Source organism: Musa acuminata, chromosome BXJ1-7, assembly GCF_036884655.1.
Source record: "Musa acuminata AAA Group cultivar baxijiao chromosome BXJ1-7, Cavendish_Baxijiao_AAA, whole genome shotgun sequence".
NCBI lineage: Eukaryota > Viridiplantae > Streptophyta > Magnoliopsida > Zingiberales > Musaceae > Musa > Musa acuminata.
In genome coordinates, this window is record NC_088333.1 from 19,294,458 (window position 1) to 19,321,299 (window position 26,842).

General features: G+C 34.2%; 1 protein-coding gene across 2 annotated transcripts in view; it reads left to right on the top strand.

The window, feature by feature from the left end:
• Positions 1 to 20,761, top strand: part of LOC103974256 (iron-sulfur protein required for NADH dehydrogenase, mitochondrial) — a 29,961-nt gene extending 9,200 nt beyond the window's left edge. For both annotated transcript variants that reach the window (XM_065192248.1, XM_065192249.1), the window contains exons 5-8: positions 968 to 1,094; positions 15,435 to 15,520; positions 18,831 to 18,956; positions 20,222 to 20,761. In XM_065192248.1, the coding sequence (XP_065048320.1) occupies positions 968 to 1,094; positions 15,435 to 15,520; positions 18,831 to 18,956; positions 20,222 to 20,392 (510 nt within the window). In that variant the 3' untranslated portion in view covers positions 20,393 to 20,761. The remainder of the gene's footprint in view (positions 1 to 967; positions 1,095 to 15,434; positions 15,521 to 18,830; positions 18,957 to 20,221) is intronic.
• The last annotated feature ends 6,081 nt before the right edge of the window (positions 20,762 to 26,842 follow it).

The following is a 26,842-nucleotide window of genomic DNA, read 5'->3' on the forward strand; positions in this document are numbered from 1 at the left end:
TCATACGTACGTTGCCATAGATAACTGCAACATACCCAGAGTATTTATTTTCCCTCAGTCCATACAGGTGTATAAGCATTACAGAAGAAATTTGAGTAGACCACTATAATGACAACACCTTCAGACAATTTTAACATTGAGAGAGCATACAATGTATCCCGTATTTCGGAATGAATCATATTCTTAATAGTCTAGACATGGACCGATGTGGTTCCAATACACAAAATTGATTTCCTTGATTAACATTGTGATTTTTGGTATTGTTGGCCTGGTCTCTTCTCACATTATATTGGATATCTTGGTTTACTAAATATGGTACTACAATGACACAAGCTGCTTGTTTAAACCACCATTAAGGATATGTATTTATTGGATAACTAAACTAGTTATATGGATTAGTACCTCTCAGTATATTATTTTCTGGTATTATGATGACACAAGCTACTTGTTTAAATCACCATCAAGGATATGTATTTATTTGGAAAAGTTCTTAATTTTTCATTTTAGCATTTGTTGGAACAGCTATTTATATGATATTTTCGTTTTGACTTTTTCAAAACTCCTAATATGTTTATTTATATTGGTTTTGTGACTTTAAGCTATTATTACTCTCATGTCAGTAAGAATCACTATTTACTGAATTCATCACATCTATAGGCTATTTTTAACTTCTAACAACATGTGGTTGACTCAACTTCAAAAATCATTATTATTACTCTCATGTCAGTAAGAATCACTATTTACTGACTTCATCATATCTATAGGCTATTTTTAACTTCTAACATCATGTGGTTGACTCAACTTAAAAAATCATTGTTGTGTTTAAGGGTTGGTTAGTGCAGAAATGGTTCACTGGTATGAATAGACAATATTCGATGTAGACAATGTTCCCATCTTTAAGGAGACTTTATTGTTTCTTGTGTAATGAATTTTATTGTAACTAACATTCAACCAAATACAATTGCAGGTAATGAGTGCTCTTGAGAAAATGACAAGAGGAGTTGCTTGGGGAGACCTTGATATCCTTGTTGTTGACATGCCTCCTGGCACTGGAGATGCTCAGCTGTCAATATCCCAAAGACTGCAGTTATCTGGTACTTAGAATAGATTAAGTGATCTATAGGTTAGATGTTTCTTCATTTAGCATCTGCAAAATTTGTGCACATTCGTTAAAATTCAGTAATAATTTTTATATTTTATTTTGCTATTCTTTTATAGATACAGGGCATTCTTTCATTGTGGAAACTAGATCTTCTTTGTGAACTACATGAAACTTTGGTTTATGCTGATTGATCTATACCATTAATATTCATGACGCAAGTTCAAAGATGATCCAAAGGAATTTTATGATTTAGTCAAATTACTTATTAAGTGTTTATCGAACATGTTAAATGCTTCTTGATGGTGTTATATTGAAATGCATAATGGTTTTGTTCAAGGAAGTAACCTAACCTATACAGTACATGGATAAAGATTCATATTCCATAACTCATACAGAAACCAAATAAAGAATTTGAACCAACCAGTCACCAGTAAACAAGCACCAGTTACACATCTTCTTAAGTGTCATTGTCTGATATGGGCAATACTACTTGTTTAATAGCTCAAGTGTGTAAGGATTTTACATTGTGTTAGTGTCTGAATTGGTCATCAATCCACATCACAATGTCGAGCCGACATGATCAGGTGCTGGAAACTATTATTGTGTAAGTCGACTGATCAGCCGACTTGATCAGTTATCGTGCAAGGAAGTTAACTAACCCATACAGTACATGGATAAAGATCCATATTTTGTAACTCATACAGAAACCAATTAAAGAACTTGAACCAACCAGTAGCCACTAAACAAACACCTACAACACGTCTTCTCTAATGTAATTTTCTGATATATGTAAGGTTACTTGTTTAATAACTCAAGTATTTAAGGATGTTAGCTTGGGTGAACTACATGACTCTTTGGTTTAGCTTAGTGTCTGAATTGGTCGTCAATTGGCGTCACAGTGTCAAGCTGACTTGATCAAGTTATTATGTTGAGGGAACTGAATCTTTAGTCCTTTAAAGGTGAATTCCTCCAAGTGGATCCCTCGTGTTGTGAGTGTCACTTGCAAACTAGTGCCAGGAATAGGCCCAACAAGAAAACAAAGAAAACTCAAAATTTTTTTTATTCCTCATGTCCAGGATTACGTCCCGGATCATTAGATAAGAATCCGAAGATGAAGAGAGAAACAAAGAATATCACTACTGTGTAAACAAAGAGTTTGAGAGTACGCATTACACAATCTCCAAGATAAGATCATTTTCGAAAAAGAGAATAGATTACCTATTTTTTCTTTTTACCACATATACTATAACTCCTACGCTCAAGTTAGCAAGAAGTCTGAAGTTCGGGTATTAGATTGGATCAAATTGAATCATATTGATTTGCTCAAGATATCTTTTCACAATCATGCTTGGGGATCGACATGTGTCCCACACATTGAGAAGCAGATTCGAGGGTGGTGTGAGCTCTATAAATGGATCCTCTCCCCATTCAATTTTCATATTTCAATGTTGATGTCGTGGCTTTCTCTCAAGTTTTATTATTGTGATCGAGTTAGGTTGCTCCATTATGAAGTCGGTCAGTCTCCTTTAGGTCATTCCTCGATGGATTCGTCTTTTGAAAGTTGGTTTGATTCATCATCACATCCCTCTGATGTCTCTAGCTTGAGGAGCTAGAGCAACATTCGATGGAAGCATACTTGAATGAGGTCTCTTTGTCATTAGAAGAGGCCACAAAAGCTGATAGTGGGGATTTAAGAAGACTTCAAGTCATAAAGTGGGGATTTGAGAAGACTTTAGGTCAAAGTGCTTCTTTTATTTATTATCACATATAAGGTTCTGAATATCGTATCGTATCGATGTACCGATCAGTTGTTGGTATGGTACGTACCGAGCTATACCGAGCATACCAACACATGGTACACTAAGGTGTACCAATGTACTGGCCATACCGGTCCTCTATCGGATCGGTATGTATCGCCTGTGTTGAGCAGTACGATACAATATTGTAAACCACTTCACATCTCACTTCCAAGATACCTAAGTCATACAAGACTATCGTGGTTACGTTGACATCTTTTCTGCACACTTGTGATCCTAGACACTTATGTTTTTATATTCTGATGCTTCGGAGGTGAGGTTGCACTTTGGTTTTCACTTCAAACTTTCATTGTGGAGTGTTTCCGTTCATGGTTGATCTCTCCCGCTTAGATGACATCTAAGTTGTGGCATTATCTTATAACATTCATTGGTTTTTTTCTGATGCTAAATCTTTTGCACACTTGCCTTAGGGTGTGCTTGAGGACCAGTTCATGTCACTTATAGCTTGTGAGGGCTTTAAGGCTAGGGGAGCGCCATCTTCTAATCAGTGATTGAAAAAGGCGCTTGGGCGCTCGCCTAGGCGCTTGGGCGAGGCGAGGCGAGGCCCGAGCGCCTCGTTAATCTCCCAGGCGGCGCGCTTCAAACAGGCGTCGCCTGGGCGCTCACCCGAGCCCAGGCGTTGGGTGCTTCGGGCGAGCGCCTGGGTAAACCAAGGCGACCGAACCAGGATTTTAGGTTTGGTTCGGTTGGTTAGTTGGTTCAATCGAACCAACTAAACCGATATAACCCTTACTCAACCCTAACCCGCTGCCGCTGCCACTCCTGATCCCAATCCCGATCCCGATCTCGCTGCTCGCCGCTGTCGCTGCTCGCAAACGCTGTCGTTGTCGCAGCTCGCTGCTGTCGCTGCTCGCAAATGCTGCCTCTGTCGCCGCTGTCGCTGCTCGTAAACGGTGCCTATGTCGCCGCTCGCGCCTCCCGTTGCTCGCCGCTCCTGCTTCCGCTGCCGTCGCTCGCCGCTGTCGCTGCTCGCAAACGCTGCCTCTGTCGCCGCTCCTGCTCCCGCTGCCGCTGCTCGCAAACGCTGTCGCTATCGCCGCTCGCGCCTCCCGCTGCTTGTCGCTCCTGCTCCCTTTCCCGCTGCTGTTGTCGTTGCTCGCCGCTGCTTCCTCGTTTTTCAGTCAACAGGCTCAGTATACAATATATTGTTAATATTAAGTTTATTTGAAATGATTAATTTTCAATACTGTTAATAGATTAATAATATATTATTTTGATTTTAATGTTGTTAATTTTTATTTATTTGAAATTATTGCTATGTTTCAACATAAATGGTAAGTGTAGAGAGCAACTCAATAGAGTCTCCAATGATATAAAAAAAAGATCCTGCATGAAAGTATAATTATTTGAAGGATCCGAAAGATCCTAATGCAGTGACTTGCATATTCTGCGATAAGACTACCAGAGGTGGTATTTTTCGTGCAAAACAATATCTAGTAGGAAATTTCAAGAATACAGCAACTTGTAAAAAATGTCCACCTGAGGTAAAAGAAGAGTTGCTGAGTTATATGAATGAAAAGAAGACACAAAAGAATGAATCTTACGGGAATTTACCAGAAGACAATGTTGAACATCTCAGGGATGAAGAAGATTATTCTATGAGTATTTACCCAAGTGAAAAAAGAGTATACGACAAAAAAGGAAAAGAAGTTATGAGTACTAAGAAAGGTAAAAAAGGACCGATGGATCTATATATGTTTCAAGGATTTCAGAAACAACAAGGGCAAGCAGGAGGCTCAAAATTTAGACAAACAAATATAAGTGATGCTTGTGATAAAGAAATAAAAGGAAGAACAATTCAGCATATTGCTCGCTTCTTCTATCAGACTGGTCTTCCCCTTAGTACAACTCGTTTAGACAATTTTAAGGATATGATTGAAGCTATTGGAAGATATGATGCAGGATTAAAACTTCCAAGTTATTATGAGATGCGAGTTCTATTGTTGCAAAAAGAGTTGAATTATACAAATGACTTACTAAAGGGCCATAAAGAATCATGGTCCACACATGGTTGCTCTATGTTAGAACCCTTGCAGATTCTAAACTTGGGGTTGATCTCTTTAGGGGATCGGCCTCCTTGGAACTCTATAGGGGTTCCTCCCTCCAAGTTGCTGCTCAAAGGCTACAGAAAAGATTCATCTATTGCTTATGAAAAGAGAAGGAATACATGACTATTTATAGGGCTTCTAAACCCTAACTCCTAATAGGACTCCTACTTAAGACTCTTACTTCTAACCAACTCCTAATAGGACTCTTAGTCAAGACTTCTATTCCCTTACAACTCCTAATTCTTCTCTAAGAAAACACCTCCTACATGAATGCCCCTCTCAATTAGGACTCTCCTAGCTAGAGTCCTAACAGAATGTCCCTCTCAATTAGGACTCTCCTAGCTAGAGTCCTAGCAGTTTTACATGAATGTCCCTCTCAATTAGGACTCTCCAAGCTAGAGTCCTAACAGACCCGCCCTCTTCAAATCAGCCTTGTCCTCGAGGCTAATGATTCGTGAATTCTGGGAATTTGATCTTCAACTCGTCATAGTTCTCCCAAGTAGCATCTTCTATTGGTAGGTTCGCCCACTGTATTAGCACTTCATTAGTGGGTCGTCGTCGTCGAGTCACGATCCGTCGATCAATAATGTCACTTGGCTGGGTCTGGAGTTCTCTTTGGGTAGTCATATTTGGTGGGTGGCTTTGGGCTGTCTCCAAGCACCTATTTAAAACTTCCGTCTAGCTATTGGTTTGTAGGTGATATGTCGTACTCCTTTTCAATTTAGTACCCTGCATATGGAATAACTTTGTCCAAAATCTGCTCTTGAAGATGTAAGTAGAATTTGTCACAAGCACAATGTGTCCCTTATAGCATAATTCTTTTGAGTCCTGATTGTAATGAGCCACGGAGCTTGGTGCTTCCTTTAATTTTTTTTGTATCTTACTGGTTTTCGAATCTTCCTGCCATTTCATCTTAATATCCTCAAGGAAGTCGCTGGTTGGAAGTAAAACGACCGAAAATTCAGCTTGTTCGGGTAGCTGCGAAAGCGCATCTGCAAGAACATTCTCTTTCCCCTTTTTGTAAGTTATTTCAAAATCAAATCCAAGAAGTTTTGTTACCCATTTTTGCTGCTTAGGGGATGGTATCTTTTGCTCCAAAAAGTACTTGAGGCTTTTATGGTCGGTTTTATTTTGAAATCGTCGACCAATCAAGTAGGGTCTCCACCTCGTTGCTGCGCGCACAATGGCGAGCATCTCCTTATCATATGTTGACTTATTTTGATGGGAGGGAGATAATGCCTTGCTAGTGTATGCGAGTGGTCGACCATCTTGCATGAGAATGGCTCCAATTCTGACTCCAGATGCGTCGGCCTCAATAATGAAGGGTCGGTTAAAATCTGGTAGTGTTAGCATCGGCGTCATCGTCATGACTGCCTTAAGTTTGTCGAAGGCAGCGGAGGCTCTGTCCGACCATTGGAAGACATCTTTTTTCAATAAGGAAGTAAGTGGTGCACTGATCTTGCCATAGTTTTTCAAGAACTTACAGTAGTAGCCTGTTAAACCCAGAAAGCCATGTAGCAATTTTACGTTCCTCGGGGTAGGCCAGTTTTGCATTGCTTCAATTTTGAAGGGGTCTACTTTCACACCTTCCTCTGATATGATATGCCCAAGATATTCCACCTTCTGTTGAAGAAAGTAAAAATTCGTAGTGGTCGTTGTGTGTTCGAAAGGCGGTTTTCGGTATGACTTCTTCATACACTCGTATTTGATAATACCCGGATCGAAGGTCCAGCTTTGTGAAGATTTGTGCTCCCTTTCATCTAGCAATTCATCTGCTATTGGAATAAGGTATTTGTTCTCGATGGTTATGCCATTGAGAGCTCGGTAATCAACGCATATTCGCCATGTTCCGTCCTTGTGTACAAGTAGCACCGGTGAAAAGTAGAGGTTGCAACTTGGTCGAATAACTCCTGTTTCAAGTATCTCTTTTAAAATCCTTTCTATTTCATCATTATGGAGATGTGGATATCGATATGGCTGAGTATTTGCTGGAGATTTGACTGGAAAAATCATTATACAATGATCATGCCGACGAGTAAGAGGTAGGTTGTGCGGCTCATCAAATATATCTGAAAATTCAGCAAGCAAAGGAAATAGGTTTGGAACTTCAAATTCTATTGGCTCTCCTTTAATTTTCTGCTCAAGTTGTACCAAAAAACCCCTGCAAGCTTTATGCAAAACCTTCTCCATTTGTTGTGTGCAAATCATCGTTACGTCGCCCTCACGTTTCCCATACAGTATCACCTGTTTCTCCTTACTGTAACATTTTATAAATAGTTGCATAAAATTCCAAGAAATATCACCCAATGTCATCAACCATTTAATTCTGAGTATGGCCTCATGATCATCAAGAGGGAGGAAGAAATCTGTAATTATCTCTTGGTCCTGCAGCAACAGTTTCACCTGCGGGCACCTATGATCACACTTCAAAATCCGTCCGTTGGCGACCTTAACGACAAACCTGCTACAATTCTCAATAGGTAAGTTCATATGGATAACAACCTTACTGTTTAGGAAGTTATTAGTGCTGCCCGTGTCGATGAGAACAGTGATCGGTTGTTGTTTGAGAAGGCCTCCAACTTTCATCGTTTCCGGGTTTGAGTAGCCGGCTAGTGCATGTACCGTAACTTCAGTCGGTTGTGGCTCTTCTTCTGCATCTTCTTCTTCATGTTCAAGGCTCTCTTCTGGATGTTCAATGACCTCTTCTTCTATCGGTTCAATCATAAGAAGTCCTCCTTTACTACAGCGATGCTCACGGCTCCACGGCTCGTCACAATGCCAACATAACCCCTTCACATATCGCTTCCGTAGCTCTTCTCTTGTTAACCTCTTTGGTGTAGGAACTTGGTCAATAGTAGGGGGGGCTGAGGGCTTCAATATTATTGGTTGAGGAGCGACCCTAGTCCTCCGAGCTTCATGGTTCAATTGCTCCTCTTGATGTCGTGCGAAAGAGATGGCTGCCATCAGCGTATACGGTTGTCGCACTTTAACTTCTCTTCGGATCTCCGGCTTCAAGCCCTCAATGAAGGTCCTCAATAGTTGTTTTTGAGACCAATCATGAGTTTTATTAGATAACCTTTCAAACCTGGTTTGGTACTCCTGAATGGTGGAAGTTTGTCGTATCTTTGCTAGTTGTCCATCAATATTCTCGTAATCGGTTGGTCTGAAGCGGATCAGCAGTCCTTTGAATTGTTGCCATGAAAGGACTCCATAAGTATGTTCAAACCAGTCAAACCACTGTATAGCATCCCCTTCAAGATGTATAGCTGCAATTTTCACCATAGATGCATCTGCGGTTTTGTGGTACTGAAAATATCGCTTCGCGCGCAAGATCCAACCAATCGGGTCTCCTTCTTCCCATCTAGGGAAGTCCACTCTCATGCATGGATAGTTGGGTTCAGTCATAGAGCCTCCCCTCCCTTGGAACTCATCTCTTCGAGCCTGGTGCGATTGGGCAAAGCTCTCTCCGTGATATAATTTTTTCGGGCTTAGTGGTCGGCCCAATCTGAGTTCGGTAAAGAGCGTCCGAATCTTATCATCCATTCGCGCCTCCAAGGCTTTGAATTTAGCATTGATTGCCTCCTTAGATGCCATAGTATATGCCTCCAAATCTATGATAGTAAGATCTCTCTTTTGTTATCAGGTTAAAGGCATGTATAATTGAGAGAAGTGATGGTCGAAAGGATTGGTGGATCGATTGATGTAGGCTACGATTTAGGCTTGTTTTGTGATAGTTTTGGGTGTAGTTTGAGGGTGTGGTTTAGTGGATTTTTAGGGCTGTGGATGAAAGTTTTGGATCTGTGGTAGATGGCAGCAAAGGTTTGATAGAAATCAGTGGAAGTTGCAGCAAGTATGTGCTGTCTTGTAAGAGAAGAATTGTCGTCGAAGAAACAACGGTCTCTCGACGTAATTTCCACCAAAAACTTGAGATAATTGAGGAGGGAATTGATAGCAAAATTAAAGTTTATATGACAGCAAGGATATCTAATTTAATAAAGAAAATTTCGGCAGTATAACAGCAAGGAAATTGGTGCAAGTTGAGATTGCAGAATTCTCGTCGAAAAATTTTAGCGGGTTACGACGAAAATTTGCAGCAAAATAAAATCGTTTTTAGAGATGAATTTCTTAATAGATCAATCTTAGATGGAAGCTAAAATGATCTATGAAGTGTATAAGAAATTTCATTCAAAAAAGATTGCAAATAGATGGGTTAAGGCAACAATATGCGGCTGAAATTTTCTGCAGCACAGATTTTTAGGTATAGCAGATTGGACGTAAAAGATTAGTGGTTTATATTGAGAATTTTTTGATGAAACCAAAGGGAAATCCACTGTTAGGAAGTGTCAAAGCTATCATAAAAATTTCGTAGAGATTTGGATAGAAACAATGTAGTATCAAGATCAAACAAACAGTGCTATGCGGCTGAAATTTTACAGTGCAGATTTTCAAGTATAGCAGATTTGACGTAAAAGATCAATGGTTTATATTGAGAATTTTTTGAAAAAACCAAAGGGAAATCTGTTGTTAGGAAGTGTCAAAGATGTCATAAAAATTTCATAGAAATTTAGATAGAAAAAGCACAGTAACAAGATCAAACAGATGGTACTATGCGGCTGAAATTCTGCAATGTATCTTTCGTCGTAGAGATGCAAACTTTGTGACGAAAGGTTTATGCAGCAATATAGGAACAGTTTTTTTTTTTTTGGATTTTCGAATAAGGATAACTAAATTGCAGCAGCAGTAAGGTAGGAAACCAGAACCTGTTGCAATTCACGGGGAGATTAAAGGATGATCCGCGATGGTGGAGATGATGGCGGAATTCGGCGACGATCTTTTAAGCAATTGTGGGAATTGCTTAGGGCGGTTGTGGAGGGCTGATGGATGGCAGTGGAAGGGCAGCGAGATGCCAAGAACGCTGCTCTGATACCAGGTGTTAGAACCCTTGTAGATTCTAAACTTGGGGTTGATCTCTTTAGGGGATCGGCCTCCTTGGAACTCTATAGGGGTTCCTCCCTCCAAGTTGCTGCTCAAAGGCTGTAGAAAAGATTCATCTATTGCTTATGAAAAGAGAAGGAATACATGGCTATTTATAGGGCTTCTAAACCCTAACTCCTTATAGGACTCCTACTTAAGACTCTTACTTCTAACCAACTCCTAATAGGACTCCTAGTCAAGACTCCTATTCCCTTATAACTCCTAATTCTTTTCTAAGAAAACACCTCCTACATGAATGCCCCTCTCAATTAGGACTCTCCTAACTAGAGTCCTAACAGAATGTCCCTCTCAATTAGGACTCTCCTAGCTAGAGTCCTAGCAGTTTTACATGAATGTCCATCTCAATTAGGACTCTCCAAGCTAGAGTCCTAACACTCTATTATCTCAGATGTTTGGACTGACAAGAGGCGCAGGAGTATAATTAATTTTATGGTTAATTGTTTTTTAAGGACTATGTTTGTGAAGTCAATAGATGCTTCATCGTTTGTAAAATCTGGAGACAAGATATATGATTTACTTGACAACTTCGTGGAAGAAATTGGAGAACAAAATATCGTTCAAATCATAACCGACAATGGAAGCAACTATGTTTTAGCTGGTACTATTCATCTTTTGATTTTGTTAATTATTTGATCTTCAATTAAGTGCGTTAAACTCTTAAGTCTTATCATTTTTGTTATCTTTTGTCTCAAGTAAATTGCTTGAATAAAAAAGACCACTTGTATTGGACTCCATGTGCAGCACATTGTATTGATTTAATGTTGGAGGATATTGGAAAGATCTTAGAAATCAAGAAAACCTTAGAAAGGACAATTTTTGTTGTTGGATTTCTTTATAATCGCATTGGGGCTTTAAATATGATGAGAGAATTTACAGAGAATAAAGAATTAGTGAGATATGGTGTCACCCGATTTGTTACTTCATTCTTGACATTACAGAGCGTGTATCGTCAAAAACATACTCTGAGAAATATGTTTACCTCTGAGAAATGGGTGATAAGCAAATGGGCAAAAGAAGCAAAAGGCAAGAGGGCTGTTGATATCATCTTAATGCCATCCTTTTGGAATCATGTAGTTTATATATTAAAGGTAATAGGCCCTCTTGTTCGAGTCCTTCGGTTGGTGGATAATGAAAATAAGCCTGCAATGAGATATATTTATGAGGCTATGGATAGAGCAAAGGAGACGATTAAAAGATCTTTTAATGAAAATGAAGAAAAATATGAGAAAATTTTTACAATCATTGACGAAAGATGGAATTGTCAACTTCATCGTCCCTTACATGCACCAGGATATTATTTGAACCCTGAATTCTTTTATAAGATTAAATCTGTTGAATTTGATACAGAAGTTTTGGGTGGGTTATATCAGTGCGTTGCAAGATTAGTTCCCAGCCTTGAGGTTCAAGATAAGATTATTCATGAATTATCTTTATATAAAAATGCCGAAGGTCTTTTTGGAATTCCAATTGCCGTTCGATCCAGGACAACTACGTCTCCAGGTATTAATAATTTGATATAATTAATTTCATATATATTATGTTACTATGTTATTGCTAATAATAACATAAATTTTGCAGCTGAATGGTGGAGTCTATTTGGAAATTCCACCCCGAACATATAGTAATTTACTATCAAAGTACTTAGTTTGACATGTAGTGCTTCGGGTTATGAGCGAAACTGGAGTGTCTTTGAGCATGTAAAGATTACTAAATATTTTTGTTTTAATTAATTTATTTATTTAGATATATGTATTAATATATTTTTAAATTATATGACATGACAGATTCACTCGAAGAGAAGAAATCGGTTAGAACATCAACGATTGCACGATCTTGTTTACATAAAGTATAATCAAGCTTTGAATACTCATCATGATTTGCAAAATAGATTTGATTTAATCTCATTGCAAGATATTGATGATTCAAATGAGTGGTTAGTAGGAGAAATGGGTGCTAACTTGCAAGATGCTGAATACGAGCTTGTATTTGAAGATGATAGATTGACATAGGGAGATGTGGCAAGAGCTTCAGGTGTTAGAGAATTACAAACATATACAAGACAGATGTCAAAGAGAAAAATGAGTGCAAAAGCATCAAACTCGGCTCCTGTTATTGTTGAAGACATAGAGAATGAAACATATCTTGATGAAGAGGAAGGAATCGAAGGACAAGAGGAAGAAGACGAATTCAATGAAGATGATTTGTGTGAAAATGACGATAATATTGATTATGATGAATGACTTTGATGTAAAATTTTATTGTTTTGAATTTTGAAACTTTTTGTTAGTGTGACATTGTGATTTTGTATCTTAGATTTTCTTAATTTAATAGCATATTTTTATTTAAATTTTTAAATAATTATATTTATTAATTATATTATATATTTTTATATTTTAGCGTCTCGCTTTGCTCGGGCGAGTGCCTGGGCGAGCGCCTAGCGCCTCGGGCGTTTTTGGACCTTGGTGCCTTTTGACGCCTAGCGCTTTTTAAATCACTACTTCTAATAAAGGATGGAAGAAGAGGTTTTCTTCATAAGAGATGGTTAGGTTTGGATTTAGTCTCTTGCGATCAACATATCGTATTGGCAATCTGGTGGCTTCTCTCACTGAAATTGAGAGGAAACAAATGGATTGAATCACATGAGTTTTGGCCATGTCTTCACTCTTCAGCTATCTAGGATGAATGAGAGAGGCTTGTCGAAGGTGAGTTTAGTCTTGCTTCTTTTGTCTTTTATAATGTTTCCATTCTCGTTGACATGAATGCCAGTGATCTCCACGAGAATAATGATCTTGGGAATGGCTCAACCCTTGAGTCAAATCAATCGACCCCTTCCGGGATTCAACTTAGGTCCCTTGGCTCCATCGGTGAGACTAGACGGTAGAAATTCATGTTTGCAAGGAGAAAAAAATTATAGGACAAAAGAAGTATAAGAAATAAAGTCCTACAAAACAACAATCATAAAAAAAATAAAAGATTAAACCCAAATCGACAAGCCATCTCTCATTCATCCTAGGGATAGTTAAAGACATGGGCAAGTCTCTCGTGAGTCAATCCACTTGTTCCATCTCAACTTCGATAAGCTATGTGCGAACCACTCGAGGCTAAAACCCGAACCTCGACCATCTCCCATGAGGAAAAAACTCTCATTCCATCCTTTCTACCTTAAAGCCCTCATGAGCTGTGCAAAGTAATATGAGTTGATTGTCAAGCACACCTTAAAGCAAGCGTGTGAAAGATTTAGTGTATGGGGAAAGCCAAGCTGATGACACCCCCCAATAAACTATAAGATAGGGCCACGAGTTGGATGCTACACAGACGGGGGAAATATGCCACAAATGGAAACATTTTGTGACAAAAGGTTGAAATGGAAATCAAAATCTAGCCTCTAAGGCATTAGAACATTCACACAAAAGTGTCTCTGACAATAAAAGATGTCGACGTACCTATGACGGTCTGGTGTGACTCGGGTATAAAAAAACATTGACCATAAATGGTTATGTATCTCAGAAGTGAAATACAATAATAAACAAAAGAAGCCCTTCATAACTTGAAGTCTTCTCTCAGCCTCAAGATCGACTTTTGTGGCCTCGAAATCTGCTTCCATCGAAGGTTGCTTGAGCTTAAGAGGATCAGAGGGATATGACAACAACTAGAACAAGCTTATGTGAGATGAATCCATAAAGGTTGACTTCATGAGAGAGGAACCTAACTCGATCACAAGTATGAAACCCAAGAGAAAGCCTATGATACCAACATTGAAGTATGTTATTAAAGAAGGAGGGGGATCCATTTACGGAGCTCACACCACCCTTGGATCCTCTTCCCAAGGTATGGGACACATGTCGCTCCCAAAGCGTGATTTCAGAAAGTATTTCAGGTAAATTTGATATTATTCGATATGATATGATATGATCCTTCTTTTTCCTTAACTTGCACTTAGGATTTCTCGCTGACTTGAGGTTGGAGTTACTGGGTTGGGCCTATTCTCAATGCTAGTTCTGTATGTATCATTCACGATGCAGGGAATCTGCTTGAAGGGATTCACCTTTAAGCGACTAATCAATTGTTTGGGAACTAGACCAAGTGGCTTCAGTTTTCTGACATGGATCTTCAACCAATTCTGACACTATTATATTGATTTATCTATTACATGAATATTTATGGTGCATGGTTAAATGTGATCAAAACAAAATTTGTGATCTGCCAAGATATATGTTATAAAAAATTCAACAGCTCAACAATACTGAGAAAGCTCTTGTTATCATTGGATTAAAATACATTATGATTTCATATAGAGGAGTCTGACTTGTCATTCATTGATACCGATCCATCCATATTGTATAACTTGCTGAAGAAAATGATGGCGAAGGAACTGCACTAGTTAGTTACTACTAGATAAGTACCTTTAGTACATTTTCTCAAGTGTATACTTAGCTAACTAAATTTGTTGTAAGACAACTTTGTAGATAGCTTTGACATGTAAAACCAGTTTCGCAATAGGTCCAGGATGCTTATACATAATAAACAAAGATATAATTCAATGATGGAAGTTCTGAAATTGGTAATGTTCTACACTGTCTAGATAAATAATTATAAAGTTTTTGTGTGACAAATACTAAATAGGAACACATTTTTTATCCTAATTCCAATCATTTTCGGAGCTTATAGTCCTGGAAAAAGATTTAATTTATTGTTTTCATTGTAAGACACCAGAGAATCTTTTTGACGTTTTTTATTTATTTATTTTTGAAATATATATTGGAGTTATAACATTTATGATGCAGTTCATTTTGTTCCATCTAATGCATTGTAGGTTACTACAGAATGTAGGGATCATTTATTTAGATTCTTGTTTGCTGGGTCTTGGATGTAAGTTTTCAGATACCGACATGTGTTATTTATGTAGAGTGGAAGCCTCAATCATATCAACTCATCATCAGTCGTCTGAGGTCCAAACTGAAGATTAGCTTTGTCAAATATCATTTGCAACTTCTGAAAGATGATACATCTGAAACATTCTAACATATGCATTAAGTGAAGAAAAAATAAGCAGCTTTAACATCATAGAACTTATTGTTATTTGATTAAAAATAAAGAAGCATCAGAGCAATTTGAGATTTGTATTGTATTCATATAGAACTATTTTTATTAATTAAAGTAGCCTGGTTGATAGTTTTAATGCTTTAATTTTGTTTTCTAAATGTTTTGAACATTAAAGAGCACATTTAACGAAGTTGTTTTTTGTTTGGAGCCTCCATAATTGAAATCTGTGATAGAATTGAGTTTTAATCCTCTCCCCATATATATATATATATATATGTATGTATATAATTGAAATTCTTGTAGTCGTGATTCACTACCATTTTATAATGTCTCAGGTTTTTCTTTCCACATATCATACAGAATGTTTGATAATAATATTTAGTTTTGATAGTAGCTATATTTTATATTTTAATATTGTCTTTCTAGCAGGTGCCTTGATTGTTTCAACTCCACAAGATATTGCATTAATTGATGCACGTAGAGGGGCTAATATGTTCCGCAAAGTTGAAGTCCCTGTATGATAGCTCTTTGAACTATTTCATTTTGCATTTGGCTTCCCAACTTCCCAACATTTTAACACAAAGCATGACAAGTTCATAATTGTTTTGCAGAATATCCTTGGTGTCCTAAGAGCATATGGCATATAACATGCTTGAGACATTTTTTGCATACTAATAATCTTGCTTTTTTGAGTGTCTCTTGATTCTTGTCTTGTTAAATAATATATTACATTAATAGAAGTTTTTGCTTTTGGTACTCATTGATTTCCTATTAAATTTTCCATCTCTTTGGTTTAGGTAAAGTTTAGAGAATAATGAATCTTGAAGCATAATATTTGGGTGGCCATTCCATATAATAAAATAGTTCAGAAACCATGAATATGATAAAAATGTTTTATTTAGAACTAAAACTTGTTTCTGCATCTAATTTAGTAAATCTAAGGGACCAAAAACACTTAAAGATACTTGATTAAAAATAATTTAATCGACAAAGAAAACAAAATATTTTTGCAAAGTATACTTGTTTGCATCATCCAGTGTACTTCAAGCTCATAAGTTTGTTGTCATATTCACTTATTCAACCATCATCACATCTACAAAGTAAAAAAGAATATTGGACAACCAAAGAATATCACTAGTATTACTATAGTAAATCACTTGCCTGCAGATGATAAAATCATCAATTTTTTACTTTTTTACTTTCAATCTGAGATTTATTTTTGAAAGAGCACCTCTTGATTGCCAACATTGGTATTCATGCACATGCATTTGTCACAATTCCTGGAAAATAAAGCAATTTGGCATGCGACCTTTCACCTCACTTGGTTTGATCAAATTGCCAGAACTATAACTTCATCCCTCCCTTTGAACAACTTACCTTTGCAGTGGTGACAATGTGAGCTTTATCCTACGCTTGCCTATTATAATAGTATATTTGATGGCTGATCAAATACTTTTTTTCCTTTAAGCTGAATTAATAATTTGCAGAACCTTCTTTGATCTAACCCTAACACTTTTGCCACAAATAACAAAAAAAAGATATGTAGCTAATAATAATTTATTATATAATGCCTAAAATAGCTTGTTATCCTAATTACAGTTATTGTCTGATAGTTTGAGAAGTCCATGTTGACCATCTTTGGTCCATTTTACTATATGTTCATAAAGTTGCTTTCATACTTGTTTTTGATTATCTGGTATTAATTACTTGTTTTATTTTCTTTCCAAATATATCCCTTTAGATCAACCATGAGCCTTTGCCTGTATATTATAAGAGTCTGAAGGTGGTGACTGACAAAATATGCTAATCAGATTTTCTTTATTTACACCTACCATCGCGAATTTAATTAATGTTTAGTAAATATCTTTTTAAAGGAACTTGCTCTTATAATGAAGATGATAAAATTCAGTTGTAATAAGGACACCCCAATTTTTACTGTCATTTTCTTCCTAGTTTCTTGGGTTTCAAGCAAAATTTCATAAGATGATATGGACTGTTCTAAAAAAAATAAAGGTGAGGAAGATGTAATTATATGAATGTAAATCATTGAACCCTTCACCTGATGTTACAGTTTCAATTATATGTAAAAACAAGGATGGAGAGAATAATGATGGTGGAGAAAAAGGAGCTCATTTTATTTGAATCTGGATTTCTTTATGGCAAAGGTTGGCTGCTAGTGAATGGTTCAGGAGATAGTAATAAGTATGGCTGCATCAGGAATAAAATAGAAACAAAGAGGGGATGTAGGAGTGAATTGGAAAAGAGGAGATTTTATTTGGCCATTACAATAATATGTATGGTAGGCCTAGAGGTGGTATTGTGGCAAAGTAGATGCAAGTTCTGGTTTTTTAATTTTATTCTTAGACCTAAAATTACCAACTTTTTTTGGAATACATAAAATTCAGAAATATTAAACGGAAGTGGCATTGGACATGGGTAGTGGCCATTCTTAGTTCATTATTTTCTCATCTTTTTCTGCAAGTACATGTTCCTTCATATAATTCTTATATCATTACATAGTCTTATTCTATTACCAACAAAGGTACTTTGAATGTAGTTATAAACATATTTATCCAAATTTCAGATTGTCAAATAAATTGATCTAAATATTTTTATGAAGCTTGACTAAACATTATATATTTTATCAAGTTCATAGTTTTTTATTTTTTAAATTGAGTTTAGTTTAATTGTCATATATGTTGGTATGGCTAGGAAATATATGAAAAGAATAAGGAAAGCAATATTAATTATAACATTAAAAAAATGAAAAATTCAAGTTTAAAGGGAAAATTTCATAAATTTAGATTTAAACAAGTGACTAGATCTAATATTGGAATCTCAAATCTTGAAATAAGGAATGAATATCATGAATTGAGATCATGTACCCATATTGGTTTCGAGGAATGGATGAAAAACCATTGTCAAGATGGACTTCTCAAATTTCTAATAATTATCATGTCTAAGGCAACATTTTCAAAAACAGTTTTTTTATACTTATGGTTATTATTAACTAGGTCTATGAATTCTTTGTTGTTCTGTGATAAAATGAAGGACTTTAATTTATAGGCTTAGAGAAATTTCACAATTTAACCATTCATTTTAAGCAAAGGTAGTATTTATCATTAATAATAATATTATTATTACTCTTTTGTTTTCCATTATCTTTTAGATATGATGATGCCTCAAAAAAGGAATATGACGAAGAACTTAATGTAGACAACATTTTTAGCAGTTTTTTGAGATATGATGATGGCTCGAGAAGTGCATACGAAGATGAACTTAATGAAGACAACACCAAGTCTTTGGGTTTAGCCAAACTAGATGTTGGACCATATGTTAGCTTTGTAATGAATTTTATTCTTAAATTAATTACTGTATGGTCCGTGCCTTTGGAGGGAAAATATACAATTGGACGATGTTAGAAGGGTATATATGCAAAAAGCTTAGTACTTTTTGTGGATAAGATTATACCATAGTGGGCATCTGTTTCTTAAATATTTTCACTAGTTAATTCATTGCAGTCTATATTAAAATAAATTTTTAGATTTTTTGGGACATCTTTAACTTTCTACTAAGATTTTTACAAATTGCAATGTTGTAATATGTCTGCATTATGTAGCTCCAGAAGTTGGTTATTTGTGTGGGCTCATTTTAATATTATTAGATTTCATTTGGGAAAAGAGAGAAGGTCGGTTATTATACATATTTAAACCACTCTTTTGTCCTTAAATCTTAATTTAACTGTTTCGTATCATTTTTTCTAAATTTCACTTGATTGTTATATCTTATCAAATTTCGGTTTTCATGTATGACATCTTTCTGTAGATTCTAGGACTAATTGAGAACATGAGCTGGTTCAAGTGTCCTCATTGTGGTGAAAAATCTTACATATTTGGAGATGGTGGTGTACAAAGGACAGCCAAGGAATTGGATATGAAGTTTCTTGGAGAGGTAGATTGATTTTGGCTTTGGATGTTTCTATCTTGAGATCCTTGCTTATTAAAGCCTAAGCACCACTCCATGGACTCTTTTTTAGCTGAATATTGTTCTTATGCTTAATTTAAATGTTGACATGTTCACTTTACACAGTGCATCCATTTCCAAGTCATTATCCTACATAACTTACATATGATTCATACTTGGAACACTAACTGATTTGATAAATGGTGCATGCATATTATGTTTTACCATTCAAGATGAGCCTCATCTGATTTTATTTTCTTCACTTCATTTTATAACATGCAGTATACTATATACTTCAAATTTGGTTCATGGCAACTGTCAAACTAATACAAACATTACAGCCAAAAATTTGATAATCTTAAAGATTTCATACAGTTACATAAGTTATATTCTTCTAGGATTATCTTCAGATTAATTGACCTTATCAGGACACTTCTATGTTCCAGTGGTTCGAGTGAAGTCCTGGTTAAGATTTGGTCGGCCTCTACTTCATTTTAGGTTGTTGGCTTAAATATTGTGATGCTTACCTGCTGTATTGTGGCAATTGACTGCATGTCATTGGCAGGGCACTGGTATGAAAGTTTGCCATCCTTTTGTTTACAAACAGGACATGCATGGGGCCATGGGCATGATATGCAGCTTGACAAGCTGCGTATACCATGTTGACTCATGGCCATCTTGTACATGCTAATCCAAAGCTATATCCAAAAGTCAAATTGTCCTTTAGGACTGCATACATACTGAGGAAGAAAAGAAGACTAAATATGGATATATGATTTTAAATAATGAATAGATATTATAATCCTGCCTAGTTTCTCAGTTCCATCAGCTTCTCCTTTGTTCATAAGGCTTTGCCTAAATAGGGACTTGTGGGGAATGTAGTCAGCCAAGCTGGTAAGAAGTGATATGTGATAGCTCTTACAAGCTTGAGCATTGAGGGGCTGTGTTAGCATTATGGTACTAATGTACCTATTCTGCCATAAATATATAACAAAGCGTGAAGTTTTGTGCTGGTCCACTTGTCTAGCTGGTTTGACATGCTTTTTGCGAGGCACTTTATGAAAATGGTTATCCCATATCATTCTGCTCAACTTTGCTGCTTGCTAATATTCCAGACATACTTTCATGGTTTGTGCAAGTTGTATATTAGTTTCCAAGAACCGAAAAAGGCAATTATTCTGATGCCATTCTTTTGCAACTGCTATTTATCACTGTTTGGCTTTGTAATGTCTTATCTCTTATTCTTCTTTTAGATACCTTTGGAGCTAGATATAAGGAGTAGTTCTGATGAGGGCAACCCCATAGTTCTTGCAGCCCCGAATTCTGGAGTTGCAAAAGCATACACCGATGTGGCGGAAAAGTTAACCAAACAACTCAAGGAGTTGGCAGAGGAACGGCAACTAGGCCCACAGATTATGTTGTGAGATGTCACAATCTGGAGCTTCATTATAAGATAACAATGTGCCTAAATTGCCTTCCAAAATGGACAATAGGTTTCATCATATGCAGTTGAGGTACTTCTAAGAAGTTTGCTAAATGGGAAAAGAAACATAGCAATAATAGACGAGCAACAAGTGATCAAGGACCCTGAAGGGTACATGGACAAAGATATCTGTGCATGTAATATAATTTTTGGTATTTAGATTAAGAGGTCAGGCTGGCGAATTTGTTATATAAAAACCTATGCATGTAAAGCAACTGATGAGGATCAGATTAGTTGTTTCCTTGTAACTGTTTTTGTAACTGAGTTATTAAGAACAGTTGAGGTAGAATTCCAAGAAATTTATTTTGAAGTTTGTGCTTTTATTAGGGCATCTGAATTTCTTTTACGGACTTTACTCTTTAAATGTATGCCACGGACCGAAAGTATTTTTATTTGAGGCTTACTTTATTCAAGAAATCTTGGTTGGGTTATGTGGGATTACTAAGGAAAATTCAAGGTATTGTTTCCTTGATTACTTGGTCTGTTTATAGGTAGTAAGCTGAACGTGCTGATCCTAAAAATGCGATTGTGCTTATCTGTTTTGAAGACACTTTTTGGTATCAGGTGCTTTATGTGTTTCTTGTTTATTTATCTTATATGATGTCTCTTATAAGATTGTCAATGTCGGTGTCAAGTTTGGATGAAAATGGTAGAAGGTTGCATTAGGTTAGGTTACTGACAACTAATGCAATACTATTTGATCTCATGAATATGGATCTTAATCAATTTCAGTAGAGTTAGATTATTTGAAAGTGATATAGGGTATTTTTACCAGAATTATAAACAGTGGGTTTAACTTATGAGTCTAGGATGATTGATAGTATTTGAGTTAAAATTTGGTATACTGAAGAGTAGAATTTTAAAGATGATAATGTAAATACTTTTAAGAATAATATCAAAAGGAGATGACTTAAAATTTAGATGAGAATATTATTATTATTATTATTTGGATTACGATGACTAATAGAACTAAAAACTTAATAAAGGAGATTCATAGTTAAATTAACGGTAGTGGTGTTATCTTGAGAGAGAGTTGATAGTGGTGCAAAAAAGTTTAAAATATATTTTTTTATTAAAAGATCATGTTTTAAAGATTGATAAAATTATTAAAATGAGAAAAAAATTTAAAAGATATAAAGAATTAAAAAAGGCTGAAAAAGTGGTTAGTATTGTAAGATATAAAGCCAATAATAATTTTTATAATAAATTAAGAACTAAATATTAATTATATTTGACAAGATAAAAATTATTTTTATAAATTATTTAATGAATATTTTACATAGGTCTTAGATTTAACAATAAATAGTAGTGGTAGATTTAATAATTATAGGTTTATTAATAAAATTAGAGCTATTGAAATAAATGATGCATTAAAAAAGATTAAAATAACTAAGAGTGCTAAGTCTGAAAAAATTTAGGGGATAAGGGAATAACTTGGTTAACTAGCTTATTTAACAAAATTATAGGATTTAAAAAGATGACTGATGAATGGGAAAAGAGTTTTTTAGTATCAATTTATAAAAATAAGGATGATATATAAAATTATTTAAATTATAAAAAAATTAAAATCATGAGCAAACTTTGGGAAAGAGTTATTGAAAGTAGGAGAAAGCCTATAATAGGGTTCTTAGAGATTTATTATGATATATTTTAAACTAATAATATATACTTTTTTAATTATATTGATATTATTAAATATATGTATGATGATGTAGTTACTAATGTCAAAACAATATATGATTGGGATTGTCTAGTGAATTTTCAATTAGCATAGGATCATATAAAAGATTCACGTTAAGTCTCTACCTTTTCATATTAATAATGAATAATTTTACTAGTCACTTATATGATAAACTATATGTTACTTATTGATGATATTATTATTATTATTATTTGGATTACGATAACTAATAGAACTAAGAATTTAATAAAGGAGATTCATGGTTAAATTAAAGGTACTGGTGTTATCTCGAGAGAGAGTTGATAGTGGTGCAAAGAAATTTAAAATGTATTTATTTATTAAAAGATCATGTTTTAAAGATTGATAAAATTATTAAAATGAGAAATTTTTTTTAAAAGATATAAAGAATTAAAAAAGGCTAAAAAAGTGGTTAGTATTGTAAGATATAAAGCCTATAATAATTTTTATAATAAATTAAGAACTAAATATTAATTCTATTTGACGAGATAAAAATTATTTTTATAAATTATTTAATGAATATTTTACATAGGTCTTAGATTTAACAATAAATAGTAGTGGTAGATTTAATAATTATAGGTTTATTAATAAAATTAGAGCTACTAAAATAAACGATGCATTAAAAACGATGAAAATAACTAAGAGTGCGAGGTCTGAAAAAATTTAGGGGATAAGGGAATAACTTGGTTAACTAGCTTATTTAACAAAATTATAGGATTAAGAAATATATCTTATGAATGGGAAAAGAGTTTTTTAGTATCAATTTATAAAAGTAAGGATGATATATAAAATTATTTAAATTATAAAAAAATTAAAATCATGAGCAAACTTTGGGAATGAAAGCAGGAGAAAGCCTCTAATAGGGTTCCTAGAGATTTATTATGATATATTTTTGAAAAATAATATATATATTTTAATTATATTGATATTATTAAATATATGTATGATGATATAGTTACTAGTGTCAAGACAATACGATTGAGAGTGTCTAGTGAATTTCCAATTAGCATAGGATCATATATAAAAGATTCAAGTTCAATCTCTACTTTTCATATTAATAATGAATAATTTTATTAGTCACTTATATGATAAACCTTCATGGTGTATGTTACTTATTGATTATATTATTTTAGTTAAAAAGAGCTTAGGTGAAATTAATTATAAACTTGAGTTACGGAGGCAAGTCTTAGAAATTAAGAATTATAGATTAAATGGGACTGAAATATATGAAATATAATCTTAATGATTCCAACAATAGACAAAATAATATAATTAAGTTGGATAGACAAAAAGTCTATTTAAGTAAAAGCTTTAATTATCTTGGATCAATTATTTAATAAGATAGAGAGATCAATAAAGATATTATTTATAGAGTTAGAACATGATGGTTAAAATAACAAGGGTCGTTAGGAGTCATGTGTGATCATCGGATACTTTTGAATTAAAATAAAAATTTTATAAGACAATTGTGAGACCAATAATATTTCATAGATCTAAGTGTTGGAAAGTTCAGAAATAACATATACAAAAAAGTTAGTATTATCAAGATGAAAATATTGAAATGGATGTGTGTAGTTACTATAAAAGATAGGAAAAGAAATACTTTTATTCATGAATAACTATGTATTACTTCGATAGAGGATAAGATAAAAAAAATAATTTAATATAAAATTATTGAAATGGATGTGTGTAATTATTAGAAAAGTTAGGAAAAGAAATACTTTTATTTATGAATAACTATGCATCACTTCGATAGAGGATAAGATAAAAGAAAATCATTTAATATGGTATGAGAATATGCTTAAGAGACATTCGTATATGATGCTAAAAAAAAAAAAAAAGATTAATGTTAGTGATATTAATAGAGGTAGATGTAGACATACAAATATCTTAATAGGAACTATAAATAATGATTTAAGTATTCTGAACTTAACTACATATATGATATCGTATATATCTCAATGATAGTAACAGATATATGTAACTGACCTTAAATAATTGAGACTTAAGATTTTGTAATTGTTGTATATGATGACTCTCATGATTGCATTTATATGTAGGACAAGAAATTTGAGGAATGTTTTTGATACATTTGTTAATATGTATTTGAAACAAATATATTCATAAAAAATCTAACATTTTCTACATTTTAACTTGAGTTAAGGAAGCAACTCTTAGAAATTAAAGATTTTATATTAAATAGAACTAAAATTGAATATATAAAATATAATATCAATAATTCTAGAAATAGACAAAGAATATAGTTAAGTTAGATGGACAAGAAATCCTTTAAGTAAAAGTTTTACGTATCTTGGATCAATTATTCAATAAGATAGAGAGATCGATAAATATATTATTTATAAAGTTAAAACTAGATGATTAAAATAGTGAGGGCCATATGGAGTCTTGTGTGATCATAAAATATTTTTGAAATTTAAATAAAAATTTTATAAGACAATTGTGAGACCAATAATATTTTATAGATCTAAGTGTTCGACAATTAATAAACAACATATACAAAACGTTTGTATTATTGAGATGAGAATGTTAAGATGAATATGTGTAGTTACTAGAAAAGATAGGAAAAGAAATACTTTTATTCATTAATAACTATGTATCATTTCGATAGAGGATAACATGAGAGAATCATTTAAGATGATATGAGTATATACTTAGGAGACATTCGGATATAGTAGTAAAATAATTAATGTCAATGATATGAGAAAAGATAGAGAAAGACATAAAAATCTTTAATAGGAACTATAAATAAAGATTTAAGTACTTTGAACTTAACTAAACATATGACTTCTTATAGATCTCAATAATAGTAAAAGATTCATGTAGCAGATCTCAAATAATTAAGACTTAAGATTTTGTTGTTGTTGTATATGATGGCTCTTATCCTTGCATTTCTAAGTAGGACGAGAAATTTGAGGAATGTTTTCGATGTATTTGTTAATATGTTTTTGAAACAAATATAAACTGTTATAAACAAATATATTCGCTAAAATCCAATTTTTTCTGCAAATATATTAGCTAAAAATCTAACTTTTTCTACGTACAGAAGGATCCTAAATCAAGTGGTTTTGGGTAAAGATTCGGTGGTGTTCTTTCTCAGCCTCAAGGATTATAGGATTAGAAAAATAAGCCCTTGGGGCTTGCTTCAATCCATAGAGAACTTTAGTCAATTTAAACACATGATTAGAAAGATTATCATTCTCAAATCTGGGAGGTTGTTTAATATAAACTTCTTCGGAAATAAAGCCATTAAGAAAAACACTTTTGACATCCATTTGAAATAACATGAAATTATTACTACTAGCATAGGCAAGAAGCATCCATATGGCTTCTAATCGTACAATGGGAGTGAATGTTTCTTCATAATCGATACCTTCTTCTTAGTTGAAAACCTTGGCCACTAATCTAGCATTGTTTCTAACAATGATACCAAATTCATCTTGCTTGTTTTTAAAAATCCATTTAGTACCAATAACTAAATTGTCATTTGGCCTTGGAACAAGCTTCCACACCTCATTTCTCTCAAATTGGTTCAATTCTTCTTGCATTATGATAACCCATGAATCATCTTTCAAGGTCTCGTCAATGCATTTAGGTTCAATTTGAGAAAGAAAAGTGGTATTGGCACAAACATTCTTAAGAGAAGAATGAGTTTGAACCCCTTTTGATGTGTCTCCTATGATTAGCCCCTTAGGATAAGCTGTAACATCTCCCATTTTTGAAAATTTAGTAAAAGGTTTGTTTGTAAAAAAATAAGGATTATTTAATAATTATTTTATATTAAATGATTAAATATTTATGTCTAGGGACCTAAGAGTAAATATTAGAAGTTTGATATAATTTATTTATTATTCAGATTTAAGTTTAAAAAAAAAAAAATTAGTGGACATGTGTCACTAGCTAACCTAATGGTGCCACCTAAATTTGCTCTGACACCTAGCATTTTTCATGCATGCTTGCCACCTTGCAACTTTGCAACCCTTGTGTTAACCAAAAGAAATTAAATAAGAGATTAAAGGAGAAATTAAATGTAACATTCAGATACTGCAGCCAACGTGAGTTTAAGAAGAGAAGAGAAGGGAAGAAGAAGAAGAAGAAGAGGAATCGAAGAAGAAGCTTTGATTGAGGTTTTGCATCAACTCCCCCCATTTGGGAATCAAATTTGCTTAAGGCAAGTGTTCTAACCTCTTCCTACAGAATTCCTAATCTTTGTTTTCCTTTTAATTCTTCATAATGCAAAAGATTTCAGCTTAGTACCAAACCGTTCTTTCCTTTTGATACAAATCCATGAATCTGAAATTTTTCGGTAATCTGACCTCTATTCAATGTTTCGGTCATAACATTTTGTAATAAACTCTGATTTAGACAAAACCTATTCCATTTGAAAGTAGACTCAAATATCTTTATTTTGACACTAAGATTGAATGATTCGGAGTTTAAATGCCTACTAAGACTTCTGTTTCAATTAACCCTACAGATTCTGCAAAATAGAGACTGAAATTTCTGACCTCTTGTTGCTTAACTACTTATAACTTTCTGCTGTGAATTCAGATTCATACAAAGTATGATTTATTCGAAGATAGACTCAAAATGATTTCTTTATACACCTGATTTGAAATTTTTGGAGTATAATTGCTAACTAAAACATCTACTTTCATCGACCCAATGGATTCA